Source organism: Telopea speciosissima, chromosome 1 (genome assembly GCF_018873765.1).
Source record: "Telopea speciosissima isolate NSW1024214 ecotype Mountain lineage chromosome 1, Tspe_v1, whole genome shotgun sequence".
Classification (NCBI taxonomy): Eukaryota; Viridiplantae; Streptophyta; class Magnoliopsida; order Proteales; family Proteaceae; genus Telopea; species Telopea speciosissima.
In genome coordinates this window covers 15,788,270-15,803,512 of record NC_057916.1, presented here as the reverse complement: position 1 = coordinate 15,803,512, position 15,243 = coordinate 15,788,270, and the positions used below count along the sequence as shown (strand labels likewise).

The window sequence follows — 15,243 nt, the reverse complement described above, 5'->3', positions numbered from 1 at the left end:
ACAGAGTCTAGAAGGTGGGTTTAGAGGCTAGCCCCAGGATCAGAAGGGAATAGGTCGGAGACTTGCAGCATGTTCAATTATCCGCCGGCGATCGCCCATGAAACCACTAAGCGTTAGAACCACACTTAGATCTGGTATTCTGACCATTAAGTGTGGAAGTCCAGTCCTCACATATGCCACATGTCAATTCAAAGGGGCTATCTCAGTGATATGGACCTAATGTTAAAGATCTCCTTTGCTTCTCCAATGGTCCCTTCTTCCACATGGAATTGACTTATTCAAAGCATCATATTCAGATGCGGCAAAGCTAGAATGGCCTGAAGACCAACACTGGGAGAAGATGATGACACAGATATGTCCAACCTGAACCAAGGGAAGCAAGTTGACTGGATTGGATCAAAGAGTCGTCACTGTTAGGCGGCCCATACAAGGGCTAACCTGCATCCATTTCCCTACTGCTGCCATTACATGAGTTACCTCAGATTAAACAGGAAAAGAATCCAAATAATTTGACTTTTCAATTTAAAGAGCACCCATGATATAGGGGATCAAAATGGAAAATAAACTCCCTAAAAATTTCACTGCCAAGAACAGAATGATGCATGCAAATCACACTTGATAGACAATTCTTAAAAATAAAAAGGGCCAAAAAATTATGGAAGGTAACCGCATCTCGTTTACCATTTATCAAAGAAAATGAGGGGAAACCCAGGGGGGTATGAATCTTTGTGTCATATAACCTGAAAGACCACTAGAGCTGAAATCATACTGTCCGAGTACTGATAAGCAACAAATCAGCGGTAAAAGAGGCTGTAGCTATCCTCTTATTTCTTGTATTCCTTGATCTCCTTTATCACACCTTCGGTCAGCTGATCCACATCATAGTTCTTTCCGAAAAATTTTACGAACTCCATATCAGGGCCCATGAGGTACCTGAAAGTGATTTGCAATGAGATTGTCATACTTCAGTTTGACATGGTTTTGAGAGTGAAATATCAATTCTCTCCATCTTAAATATTCTACTAAACCGAATCGAAGCAGTTCAAAGAATTATTTTTTCTTTCTACAACAAAAAGAATTTTATTCTTCAGAACGTGAAAACATTTCATTTAAAAGTGATACAAGAAGAAGACATAATCAGATGCTTCACATCATTTCGTCCCGCATAATGGCTCTAAAATTCTCTCCAAAAGACCAAAAAAACAGTCCCCTTGATCCTTGCATGTGTAGAGGGTTGAGGCATATACTTGGCTAAGTTATGCTTGTCCCCCACCCCCTCCCCTTCCTTATAATCAATATTGCTCCCATGTAAAAAGGCAAGTATATGAAGGTTTAAAGTATCGGTATCAGTTATCGTATAGGAAGGGTGATTTTAAGAGACATCGTATCGGAGAGACGTAAGATATGCTAAATATATGAATGGAATAGTCAAGAAACTTAGAATTTTTTTCCTGTCCTGTTCCCTGCCCGGTACAGTGGTCCAGTTCCTCTCATAGGGAGGCAGAAATGACGTTTTAACCTCCCTCGGGCAGTGTGTTCAGGCAGGTGGTTAGGTCGTCATTTCCCGCCCCCTATGAGAGGAACTGGACCACTGTACCGGGCAGGGAACAGGAGACGATAATGATCCAGAAACTTATGCAACTAAGGCTATACAAAATACAATTTTAAAGTATAAAACACTATAAATAAGTAATACGTAAAATATATCAAGTATAAAAATGAGAACAAAGTACAATGAGACAAGTGCGTTTAATTGATTATATATGAAGGATGAGGTTTCTTACATGTACTAATGACAAAATTTACTAGGTATCATATCAGTACCCTATTGTATCGGTACCTTAAAGAAACAACATGTATCAGTTAGTATTGGCAACTACGGAAGGATACTTAAAACTTTGTATATCATCTCAATGTGCTTTCGAAAATGAAAACCATGATATAGGTTCTATAAATAAATGGCTTGGTTAAATGCTCAATATGATGAATTATGAACTGATAAAATCCTTACTACCTATGACAAGATTTTCCAGATTGTGCACACATCCAAGAGTTTGGATCTTATCCTGTTCTTTGGGGCACAGCTGATGACTAAATACACACAACATGAATGGCATCATTCAGCTACTCATTCTCTATTGTGCTTACCACTCAACAAGTCACCATACCTGAGGATAATGTTTCATGCTACTTCTGTTGTGTGTGCCACACATGCTGAACAAAAATTTTCAAGATACAAACAAACTCAGCCAATTGATTTGAATCAGCAGCTGAAATCCAATAACAGGAATAATTGGGGGAGGAAAATCAAATTCAAGACTTCAGCAGGTACGGATGACAGTAGGGTGGATCAAACAAGGGCCCTGCCTCATGCCACTCCTCTCCTATTGCTCAGGGTTTTATATAGCCTATGACAGATAAAGGGTGGGTCATGCAGGGGAGAAGTTGCTCACTTACTCCTGTAAGAAGAAAGGAAGGAAGCAGACCTTTAGTAGCCACGATTCTTAAAGAGCGCCTTTCCTCCCTTTAGCTCGACACGAGCCAACTCCAGCCCACCTTGTGGGCCTAGTAGTAGGTGTTATTTTTATTTAAGTTCTTTTTTTAAGTTATTTTATTTCAGTCGAAGACCTTTACCTTGCATAGAGGGTTTACTTTTAAGTTTCCTTTTTGTTTGGGTTTCCTATTTGCTTTGTAATTGTGGGTAGACAAGTTATCTAAGTAGAAAGGGAGTTTTTTTATTTAAAAGACAACTTGTAGGGCCTATGCCCATAATTTTGATGAATGAAGTTAGTTGACTTTGCCTTTTCTTGTTGAGAAAGTGAGCATAATGTTAGAGAGAGTGAGGAGTGAGAAAATCTATTGATTGGATAGATTCTGATCCAGACCATTGGTGGGAAATCAAAGGTCATATCCACTATCTATACTATGTTTCTTCTCAAGTAAGTTGTTGTTATCACCTACTGTCTATTAAGCTTGCTTGAATTTATATAAATTTGTGAATTGGTTGGAATATCATCTACTTCGGTTGTTGTTTATGTGATCATATTACTGAAGTTTAAAATCCAGCAGAACCCTATAAAGAACACCTAGCAGCAGTCCTGTTTTGGGCTTGTTTTTTGGCAGAATTGAGATTTCACTTTGAGAGGAATCTAGCCGTTACATTCAAGTGATATTCTGAGGCGTTAAAGGACTGCCCATTAGGGTCCTTCGACCTTGGTTTGGAGGACATCAGATCATCTGATCTTCTGTTACATAAAATCTCCTTAAAATAAATCATTACAATATTGTGGGAATTTGATATACTATTGGACTGTTATATCTGACCAGAATTGGAGCTCCATCCAAAGCATTGACTTTGACTTCTCTAGATCACCTAAATTCTGGTTTTAGGGTTACTTGAGATCCTATTATGGGGTGAGTATTCTGAACCCTAGTAGTATTCCGCCTATCTATTCCCCATCAGTGGGTTTGCCAGTTTGGTATGCCAAGAAACTAGGAGCCCCCATCCATTACCTAATAAAATTTAGGGAGAGGATTTCTCACATCAACAGTGTAGGGGAATTTAGGGAGAGGATCTCTCACAGTTTTCTGAACCCTAGTGTTCAGCCTACCTTTCATCTTTCTTCTTTCATTTTTCTGTTATTTTCCATCTTTCATTTGTCAGTTTCTGTTTTTTCATTTCACACCTCACCCCTCTTTTCCTATATCTTCATCCTCCCCTCCTTTTTTTGTTGTTGTTTAGACCTCAGTTTTACCTTATTTTGTTTTGTTTGGATCCATGTAGCCGACCCCATTAAGTTGGGATAAGGCTGTATTTGTTGTTTATTTCTCACATTGACAGTGTAGAGGAAATTTCCTACCCTACACCAATCACAGCGCGGGAAACGGTTTCGTTCAATATGGGCCCACATGTTAAGGGAGAAAAATAGTGTCAGTGCGGGACCCACATGGTCAATAAGTGAGAGGGCCTGAAAAAGCATCCCCACACTGTCAACGTGGGGATCTTTTTCCCTAAAATATATTACAGTTACATGTTTCATGAGGCATGCTAGCAGTAATATTTAACAAGGTGGTATATGCCAGACCCATAAGAAGGTGGGCCTGGTGCAACAGTAAGGTTGTTCCATTGTGACCAAGTGGTCATGGGTTCAAGTTTGGAAACAGCCTCTGCAAAAGCAGGGGTAAGGTTGTGTACATTATGACCCTCCCCAAACCCCGCAGTGGCAGGAGCCTCGTGCACTGGGTATGCCCTTTTTTGTATATGCCAGACCCCATACTGAACCTATATAACAACATTTAATGGGGCAAGTTAACAACTGTAAAGCTACTCTGATTCTATCTTCAAAGTTGTACAATATCTCCATCTCTATAGACTTCAGCCTCTCTTCAAAGCAAAACATGGCAAGCAATTTCTGAAACACGTACTGCCACAATTAATGCACTTCTTTCATTTTTTTTTAAAATACAAACATGGCTACACACCAGCAGATTCATCTCATCCTTCTATTCCCAAGATTCTTGAACCAAGAAAATTCCAAACCCCTGCCATCTTTCACAAATAATAAAATCCCTAATCCTCTCCCACACCCAACCTTTTCTAAGCCTAATACCCTACAACCCATAACACATAAATTCAAAACCAGAAAGACAACATAACAAGAACTAAAAATATTAAAAAAGCACGTGGCAATGGTCATAGCGACTAATCAGCTTCAAATCTAGGTTTTGGAAAGCCTGAATACAAGAAGCCAATTTAGGATCCAGTGTTTTTGGTATTAGCATTTAGGTCTAACCATGTTTAGTCAGAAAACCACTACAACCTCTCATGTAGATATGCAACTGGAGCTTTATAATTTGGACTAAAAAACTACTGAGTCAGAAATTCATAAATTGGAACTTCTGCTTATTTGTTCATGAGAATTAAACACATCATCAATGAATGCATGATACTGATGTTTTGGAAACTCCAACTAAGTTTTTTGACATCCAAATTGTTGGCGCTTACTAAATAAGTTATAGGAAATAACAGTTGGGAGGGGGCGGAAAAAGAAATTCTGGGGAATTCCCAAGGGCAAGAAATAACAGCCTTAGTTATCGGCGAGAGATCAAAAGAAGAGAGAAGGAAGGAGAAGGATGAAAATAAAGAAAATATAGGTTTCTCCATTTTTATTGGCCTAACATTTCATGATATCTTCATATTCAGAGCCGCATCCAACATATTTATGATTTATGGGTTTGGGTACAAGGTACAATCTATTGCAGGAGCTATCAGAAAAGTTTTACAGATTGACAAGTTGACACAAAAGAGTCATATTGTGGCACTTATCCAAAAAATAACTGATTGCATGTTGAACTAAATGACCTTACCATCCCCCTAGCTGGTTTAACTTTCAGTCCAGGTGGTCTTAGAACACTGTAAGTTTTAACCAGGACCTGGATTCCGTGATCTAATTCTAATATTATCCTGCATTAAAGTTTTCCTACTCTCTTTCCTAAAATATGATTCAGATAATGGGATTACTTCTCAGCATGACAAGTCATATTGCTTGACATCAAAGATCTACCTTTAGCAAATCTGTATCCTATTTTGACTTCCAATTCTATTCATGCGGGATAGAATTGCTTGACATCAAAGATCTACATTTAGCAAATCTGTATCCTGATTGCATGTCGAACTAAATTGACCTTACCATCCCCCTAGCTGGTTTAACTTTCAGTCCAGGTGGTCTTAGAACACTGCAAGTTTTAACCAGCACCTGGATTCCATGATCTAATATCATCCTGCATTAAAGCTTTCCTACACTCTTTCCTAAAATATGATTCAGATAATGGGATTACTTCTCAGCATGACAAGTCATATTGCTTGACATCAAAGATCTACCTTTACCAAATCTGTATCCTATTTTGACTTCCAATTCTATTCATGCGGGATTAATTACTAGAACATTTCAATGCCTGCAGGCCAGAAAATTAGCAGTAGGTAAGAGAAGAATCAAATGTAGTAAGGGAAATCAAGAAATAAAAAATATATATATATCTATCAAATTACGAAGCTGAAATGGACTTCATGAAATACGTAGCCCCAATTTAAAACCAGCCTTCAATGCTTTCTACAAAACAGACGGTTTGATGATGGGAAACAATGCAAATTAGCACCCACACTAAAAGACCAGAAATTGGTCCAGACAGAATTCATTCACCTAGTATAACATGATCATTCATTATACAAACGTGCACATGGAAATCGAATTGGAATTTTCTCATAGAAAATATTAAAATAAAATGAGAGGAAAATAGATAAAAGATAATTCACTAAATTAATAGAGATCCCAGCCAACAAAGGTAATACATACATAATTATAGAATGATCAACTAGGTAGTCTGAGCCTTCCTCTTCTGTCTTCATATAATAAACTCGATAAGCACGAGCGACTTTCCTTATCTCAACAGCAGTACCAGTTAACCCAATCAAATTTGGGTGAAACTCTGCAAAAGAGAAGAAAACATTATAAACCTGATTTAATGGTACTACATGTACTTTCTCAACAGTGTCCCTCTCAGGATCATTATCTGTACAATGTGTGTCAGGTTCAGTAGGCACCTTTGACATATTCATGTACTTGCTCAACAGTGTCCCTCTCAGGATCAACTGAGATGAAAACAGGAACAACTTCAATCCCTGCTTCTTCTGCAAGAAAGAAGGAAGCAAGAAATTCTGGATTTCATCAATACAGCAACTAAGACATCTAATAAGGATCAAATTACGATTGGAACTTTAAATGATAAATGCTGCAATGATAGAACTTTCCTAACATAAGACCATTAGCACGGGAAGTACTACTATTAGTAATTTATTGATGCAATACTGGTCAACACTTTCCAACATCTATCCTACAACTGTCACACTAGTCGTCAGTTCTATCATGTGTAAACAATGGAAGAACCCACGCCCACCACCACCCCCCCCCAGAAAAAAAAAACAAAAACAAAAGAAAGAAAAAGAAAAACAAGTATTAGTGTTAGTGTTAAAACAATAATACTAGTACCAGCTAGGGTATTTTTGTAATATTCTTACTGGTTTGGGTCTTATATGTGTTATGTCAGTTATAGGGGCATACTTGTAATTAATTTATTATGCTGTAGTTACATAATACACAGCTACTACCGGTTGTAGTTACATAATATACAGCTACTACCAATTGGAGTTAACCCTATTCTCTCCAATCGGTAACTCTTGTTTTCTCCCCATTTTCTTCTTTTTCTCTCTTTTCTCTTTCAGTTCACTCTTCTTCTATTCTTCTCCTAGTCCTAGTATTTATTGTTGGTTGTTCTAAATTGAGACTGTCACATGGTATCAGAGCATTGAACAACCAGAAACTCTGATCCATTAGGGCTTTCCCTTGTAATGGTTTACAGAAACCTGTGCCCAAGTATAGGCCTGAACATGACTTAAACCAATGGCCAGAAATTAACTTGGTTTGGGCTGATTATATCTTAACCCAACTGGACTATTTAGGGACCTGTTTTGGCTGGCCTTGTACTGCATCATATTGAGGTTTTTCACAGCAAAATGGGTACTAGTGTCTCTCAGAGGTATGTTTTTTATTTACCATCTGAGACTGGTATGTTAGCCTCTAAACCTATTGATACTCTCGTGGATCCTCATCAGAATCTTGCAATCTGTAACGACAAGGACTTTGCAGATAAGCATCAGTATCAACGGCTAGTTGGTAAACTTATTTATCTCACTGTGACTAGGCCAAACATATCTTTTGCATTGGGGTGTTATGAGCCAGTACATGGATTCGCCTAAGCAAGTTCATTGGGAGGTTGCAGGTCATATTCTTTACTATCTTAAGGGTGCCTCATGGCCATGTCAATCTTGTTGGTTATTCAAATGTTGATCGAGCTGCTGTTGTAGGTGATAGGAGATCTACCCCTAGTTATTGTACATTTGTTGGTGGTAAGTTGGTAACCTCGTTACTTGGAGGAGTAAGAAACTAACTACAATGGTAAGGTTTGGTGCTGAAGCTGAGTATAGAGCTGTGACTCATACTGCAGCTGAGTTGATGTGGTTGATATCTTTTCTTCAAGAGCTTAGTTTTCCAACCAACAATCGGGTGTATGCTCTTCGCCAATGATATCGTCTTGGTGGATGAAACAAAAGCAGGGATTAACGCTAAGTTAGAACTGTGGAGATCAACCTTGGAAACAAGAGGTTTTAAGATTAGTAGAACAAAGACGGAATATATCAAGTATAATTTTAGTCATACTATGATGGATAATGACATGGTGCGAATTGGGAAAAGAGAGATACCGCAAATATTTGGGGTCAATCATATAAAAAAGGAAGGTAACATAGAGAATGATGTTTCACAAAGAATTAAAGTGGGATGGATGAAGTGGAGAGCATAGTTGTCACGGCGGTTAGGGGACCCAAGGCGTTGGAGAGGGCAAAAAATCAAGGCGACACCAAGCAGACGACCAAGGTGTCCAAGGTGCCCGCCTAGGTGACCAAGACTTCCAAGTCGACCAAAGCGCCTGGGCGCCTAGGCGACGCCTTGACAACTATGGTGGAGAGGTGTGTCTAGAGTGTTGTGTGACCGCCGTATTCCTTTAAAGCTTAAATGAAAGTTCTATAGGACTGTTGTACAACCGGCTATGATGTATGGGTCAGAATGTTGGGCAGTTAAGAAATGTCATATTGAGAAACTATGTATAGCAGAAATGAGGATGTTAAGATGGATGTGTGGAAAAACTAGGAAAGACAAAGTAAGAAATGAGCGTATTAGAGCTGACTTGTGGGAGTTGCCCCGATCAATGACAAGCTCCGAGAGAGTCGTTTGAGGTGGTATGGTCATGTTCAACGGAGGCCTAGGGACGCCCCTGCAAGGAAGAGTAATATGATCTCGATTGAAGGAGTTAAAAGAGCTAGGGGCAGGCCTAAAATGACCATAGGAAAAGTTGTGAGGAAGGACATGCATAGTCTAGGTCTAGTACCAAGTATGACCTCGGACAGAGCCTACTGGAGGGCAAGGATCCATGTGGCAGACCCCATTTGGCTGAAATTTGCCTGACTTACTGGGCTGTGCCTCATTCCTCTTACTTGCATCTTACTTTTTCCTTTTATTTCCAATCTTTCATTTGTTATTTTTCATTTTTGCATTTCTCATCTCATCCCCCATCCCTTTTTTTCCCACCTCTTCATCCCCCTTTTTTTTATATCTCAATTTTCACTACTTGTTTTGTTTGGATCCACATAGGCGACCCCATTAAGTTGGGATAAGGCTGAGTTTATTGTTGCCAGTTTTCCATGAGAGGAGTAAGTATATTAAAGTTGGTTGCCATTTTGTTCATGACGTTGTGATGAGGAAGTTGAACTCCACTCCGTTTGTTAGCTCTAGTCAATAGCTTGGTGATCTGTTTACTAAGGCATTATTTAAAAGTTTGCTTCTTCAAGGATGTTCCAAGCTAAGCATTGATGATATTTATGCTCCAACTTGAGAGGAAGTGTTAAAACATTAATACTAGTACCAGGTAGGATATTTTGTAATATTCTTGCTAATTTACAAAATCACCAAATTGAGTAAAGAATTTGGCTTGTTTCCTTTGGTTCAGTGGTGATTCAGAATGCTCCCTACTGTGGTGATTCAGTAGGCTCCCTGGTGGGGATTCCAGGAACCCTTGGTGGTGACTCTAAGGTAGGGTGCTGGTGGTGATTCCAGCCCTACAGATCAGGTGGTGATTCCTGATCATATTTTTTTCTATCTTTCCTTTTATTTCTTTTCTATTTTAGTTTCAGTTTCAATTCTGTTCATCCCTATTAATTCCTGATTTCAGAAATTGTTTTAAAAATCCTATCTTTCCCATCGAATTCTAGTTTCCTACTTCAACTAGGATTTTTTAAATCTTAAATTTCTGAATCTGTTTTGGCTGTTCTGTTCCTACTTTCTATTACCGGTATTTGACTGTTAAAGCTTTAATTGATCAAGGGTTTGAATCCGCGTTCCTTCCATTGATTCTGCAGTTGTTAAGATAAACCTTCCCCAAGTGGGATTGCTCCGTAAGTGTGTATCTGACCATCAAACTTTTTTATCACTCTTTCCAGAACTCTTCTACACTAAAATCAGACCTACTGTTATTCTGTTATTAGTTTTCTTTTCAAATCTGGTTTGTCTTTTTCTCCTGCAATCCTGTCGCAAGCTGTTCTCCCACTGGATTCACTGGTTTGGGATTAGCATTGCATCCATGTTATATTTTATCTATGATCTATAATAACATAAGCATGAAATTGTCATCAACTTACTTATCTTATCTATTGCAGCAGCCAACTTTAGAAGTTCATCAGGACAAATATCAGGGCAGTGTGTGAAACCAAAATATATCAAGGTCCATTTCCCCAAAAGGTCTCTATCAGTGACAGATTTTCCATCATGATTAACGAGGTTGAATGGTCCACCAATAGCTGCTTTTCCAACAGATGGTCCTTGTTTCACTGCAGCTGAAGCATTATTTATTTCTGCACAAGCAGAAGAGAAGTAATAAGGATAGAACAAACTAGGATAAACTCAAAAAATCCATTCATAGAGATTGTGCAATGTAAATGGATATTTACATTCGAAAGGAAAATTACAAAAGATTCCACCGAGTGAAGGATAATTTTTTTCCTGTTGAGAATTCATGAATTTTATTACATAAAACAAGGTACAAATTAAGCAGATGCAGACATAATAGTATTACAACCTGGGAGACCAACCTCAAAGGCAAAATCACTTAACCATGCAGGACAGCTACCAAACCGAACACTTCTTTCCTTAGCCTTCATACCAAATGAGGCTAAGGGTTGAGCATCCTTGTTATAGAGTCTACTAACATGAAATTCACGACACTAAATAAGGATTTCAATTCTCATATCAATTTTCAAACAAACACCATGACAAGGGGAAGGATAAGGCTGGGCAAAAACTTACAAATATATTCATAATTCCAAACTGTTCATTTCAAAAAAGTCCTACTATGGCCAGTTGTTAAAGATCCTACAGGTTTCTCCACCCCAAAATAGATCAAAGGGGCAAAAGAGAATAGAGAAGGGGTGCTTCCCCTTTGCCTTCTCCAGAATGCTAACCAATGTGAAGCCAGGGTGAGATGTGTCTGCAACATGTTCAGAAATAACCAAAGATTTTTTAACCAATGGGCAATGGATTCCATTTTTAAAAACTTCAATTTATTTTGGGGCTTGTCTCAGTAGTGATGGAAACTATCAACCTTGCACAACTACAGTTTATGTGGAGCATGAAGAATCAACTGGAAATTAGTTTTGCACACCCATCCTTGCTTGATTAAATTGCTTTACAGGTTCTCAGAGTCTTAGACCTTGCAAAAAAAAAAGTTAGCTTCTCCTAGGGTTGCAGTGTGAGAGAAACAGAATCCTGGTACAAAAGGAGCTGAAAGTAAGAGATCAAGGCATTCTTATTAACTGAAAGACCTTTAAGGTGAAGATCAGCTTCATGGAAAAAATTCACAAGTCCGTTGCGTTATGTCTCCAAGTAAATCAGGCAAAAGCACCCAAAAGGCACTTGCGAGTGCCTGAACTCTAAAGCATCAAGCGGCTGACATATTAATGGTTTCTCATCTTGGTAGTGTTCTTTGTTGCTTGAGCTATTATCTTGATGTAAAACTGTTCGAATTATTTCCCTTTTATTATGGTAGGCTTCGCCCATTGCTAAAGGTGTGCAGCACTTCGAATCACGCTTCAGTCTTCTCTTCTTGATGAGAAGAGAAAGACCTCAGCCTTTCATGTATTTATCTATTCTTCACCTACACGAAAAGTGATGTTTTCCTCTGAAAGGATGGATGACTTAAGGCTAAGAGTTGTTAACAGCATGGAGAAATTACAAACAAACTTTTTAAATAAAGACCATTAGAACTTGGAAGAAATCAATTTGGAGGCATGATACATAAATGCTGCATTTCCCATAGTCCAAGTAGGAGCGCTGAGTAGTGATTTAATTTGAAATTGAAGATCTTCAGAGAAAAGCTAAAAGAATGGGTTAGCACTGTTCTAAGCGATGTCAATAACAAAGGAGGAGTTGATAAGTCAGGTTAAGAAGTGAAAGAAAAAGGAGGTGGCATAGAGTGGTAAGAAGAGAGACCGACAGTAACTACCTAGCAGATATCACTAAGAACGAAGAAATATGCAGGAGGCAAAAGTCTAGAGCCACAGAGATTCAACTAGGGGATCAAAATACAATGTCTTTTGAGTCTTTTGCCAGAGGGCAAAGGAAGTAAAACTAATATTAGCAGAGTAAAAATTGGGAGGAGCTGGTATTGATGAGAAGAAATTGGTAAGATCTTGATATGCTTTTCAGCCTTGACATGCATCTGATGATTTCAACAAGCCAATTCTCCAATCTTTGGGGCTACGAAGGATGACTCTAGAATCTGCTCGAAGACTACGAAAGCAAATTGAGGAGGAAGTCTTGCAGCTTGCAAGTAGTCAAAGCTAATCAAAAGGGGAAAATAACAGGTCCATGTGGATTTAGTTTGACATCTTATAAAAAGTGTTGAGAGGTGGTGAAAGGCCAGACTTCAAAGAATTCCATTACAGAAGAGAGGAGACAGAACATCTAGGAACACATTTTTCTCTCACTCCTGAAAGGAGACGGTCTTATGAAAATTTTCTTTATTAAACAATCAAATTGTAAGATGCCATTATTTAATATTTCTTCACCGGCAAATATTTAAGCTACTCTACCACTACTACTCACCATAGTTATCTACCTTCAATATGTCGTTTTTTCTCCTTGTCATAATAAAAGATTAGTCCTGCTCCAGTTGTCACCAGCAAGAGAAAGCCCAACCAAGACACAGGCTGCAAGGGGAATGATCACATATAGTGATTAGAGAAGATCTGAATCAGAACCAGTTAAGACAAAGGATGATAACTTCCATGCACTAGGAATATGAAACTCAGTTGTAGAGAATAGAGATGCATCATTAACTGCAGAACCATTACTAACTTAAACATAATCTTACTGTTCGAAACAAGGAAAGAATATTTACATATTGATGTAATAGATAAGACCTCATCAACAGAAACTAGATGCATCATGTCAACATCTCCAAAGATGGCCTCTGAATTAGGACTCTTCAATCTACAACTCATCCACCCTAGAATACTCGAACCTAACTAATTTTTGAATCTATGCCTCAGCATATAACATCCCATAAGGGAAGAGTAGGCCTGCATCCAATCCAATAATGAGGACTCGGTCTATCTTCTACGCTATCATTCCCACTCAAGCAAGAACTCACTGAATTCAATGGATGTGAGCGACTCCTCCAGACATGAAAAAGTATCCCTGTTCCTCGTTGGAACCACATGACCAATACCGCCTTTAACTGCTAAAGGGGTAGCCATCTATACATTACCTAATGAAACCCCATCTTTATGGTCTCAGGCTCGCCTAGATACAGTTATTCTAATACTTAATCAATGTTGGGAAAATAAGATTGAATGATGTTTTAGTAGACTCATAAAAATTGATGATTAAGATGCCTTAGATGACAATTTCTGTTGTCTTGGTTCAATCATCCATAACAGAAGCAACGAGACAATTTTTTTTTCAATAGAAATAAAGCAGGTGGATGAAATGGAAAAGGTGGTTCCGGGTTGTGGTGTGATGAATGTATACCATAAAAATTGAAAGATAAATTAATAAAACAACTGTATGACCAGCCATGTGTTCAGACTTTAGAGGCATAATGTTGGCAAAAGAAACAGCAAATACATAATATGAGAGTAGCTGAGACGACAATGTTATAATGGATAAGTAACAAGATTATAATGAAGGTGTCCCGAACTTAATAGTAGAGGGAGATTCAGAAACTATCATTGCATGGGCAGGGTCCAAAACAGAGGACCGGTGGATATTTACTATGGTTTCAAAGGTGTACTGCTCATTCAGCTGGAACCCAAGGTCTGCAAATGACATGGCAGATCTAGCTAGGGAAGGTGTTGGAAGACCAGGGTGGATCTCAGGGAATTCAATCAATTTATTGCCTTCACTGGAGTAGTGCGGCTTTTATTTCTATTGTATTTTACATGTTATTGGTATCACCGCTATGTGATGTTTGTTACAGCATTGTACTCTTTTTATTAATCCAATAAAATTTCCTCTGTTACTTATCCCATAAACAAAAAAATGGTGTAATGAGCAAAGTGCAATTCAAGTAATATAAACAACAAATACATAAAATGAAAATTGCTGAGATGTGGATATTAAAATTCAAGGAGAATCGAGTAGCAACAACAGAGACGATATTCTAATAAGAAATGAATACATTAATGGGGATTTCAGTGCATCACCAACTGATGACAAAATATGTAAAGGTAAAGAAAGGTGGTTCCCTCGTGCAACAAATACCAGAGGCTGCACCAACGAGAAGATGAGATAAGCTGGGAGTTCAATAAATCAAAAGGACAAGGGAAAACCGATGGCTTCGATTGAAGTAATGAGGAGAGAGAATCTAAATGAATGCTTGTGATTTTATGGAAGATGGAGGACACTGACGGGAAAAGATTCATTTAACCAGCCCAAGTACTTGAGTGTTGAGATAATGCCTGGTTGAGCACCTAGGAAACTAAACTGATTCAACTCCAACTGACGAATAAAACAGACTAATTTTAACTCGTTCGAGCTAACAAATTCGTGAATACGAAAGAAACATGGACAGTAACGAAAGTTACCCCGCCTCGAACAGGTTTCCCGGCCTCACCAGCCTGCTGTGATTCCTCCGACTTCTCTCCTTGCCCAGAAGTACTTTCTGCAGGCTTCTTCAGTGCTGGACTGTCGGAAGTAACATTACTGCCAACACATAGGTGTCTGTGGAATACAGTGGATAAGCGGGATCCATAAACTAGACCGTTAACCTGCAAAATATTATTTTACACAAATGTAAAGAGATAGAAAATATTTGTCGCTTTCGTTTTTAGAGATTCAAAAGCCATTGATAACCAGAATAGACATGATAGACAGAAGCACGGACCGATTGAAATGCTGGACTGAGTTCGAATTGGAAAATGGCAGGAACTCCATAGAAGAATTGATCGGAAGGAGATGAAGTGTTCGTTGGCTTCCAATAGTGCCGAACATGGTATAAGAGGTTACGATGGATGCATCGTAAGTACGTAATTCTGAAGGACGCCATCGCCAGTTCTCTCACAAATCACTCTGAGCAGCT

The 15,243-nt window shown here is 38.6% G+C and overlaps 1 protein-coding gene across 3 annotated transcripts; it reads right to left on the bottom strand.

Moving 5' to 3' along the window:
- Nucleotides 1–713: 713 nt before the first annotated feature.
- Nucleotides 714–15,243, bottom strand: LOC122648801 (protein SCO1 homolog 1, mitochondrial-like). 3 transcript variants are annotated; one of them, XM_043842031.1, is made up of 8 exons: nucleotides 15,049–15,243; nucleotides 14,750–14,932; nucleotides 12,781–12,871; nucleotides 10,307–10,519; nucleotides 9,949–9,951; nucleotides 6,602–6,688; nucleotides 6,354–6,486; nucleotides 714–933 (listed from the first exon to the last, which is right to left on the bottom strand). In XM_043842031.1, exons 1-8 carry the CDS (start codon nucleotides 15,208–15,210, stop codon nucleotides 825–827), a joined length of 981 nt encoding a protein of 326 aa, XP_043697966.1. In that variant the 5' UTR covers nucleotides 15,211–15,243; the 3' UTR covers nucleotides 714–824. The 3 variants fall into 3 exon arrangements, with proteins under 3 accessions (XP_043697966.1, XP_043697967.1, XP_043697968.1); XM_043842032.1 differs by lacking the exon at nucleotides 9,949–9,951 and adding an exon at nucleotides 10,112–10,116 and having other exon boundaries at nucleotides 10,309–10,519; XM_043842033.1 differs by lacking the exon at nucleotides 9,949–9,951.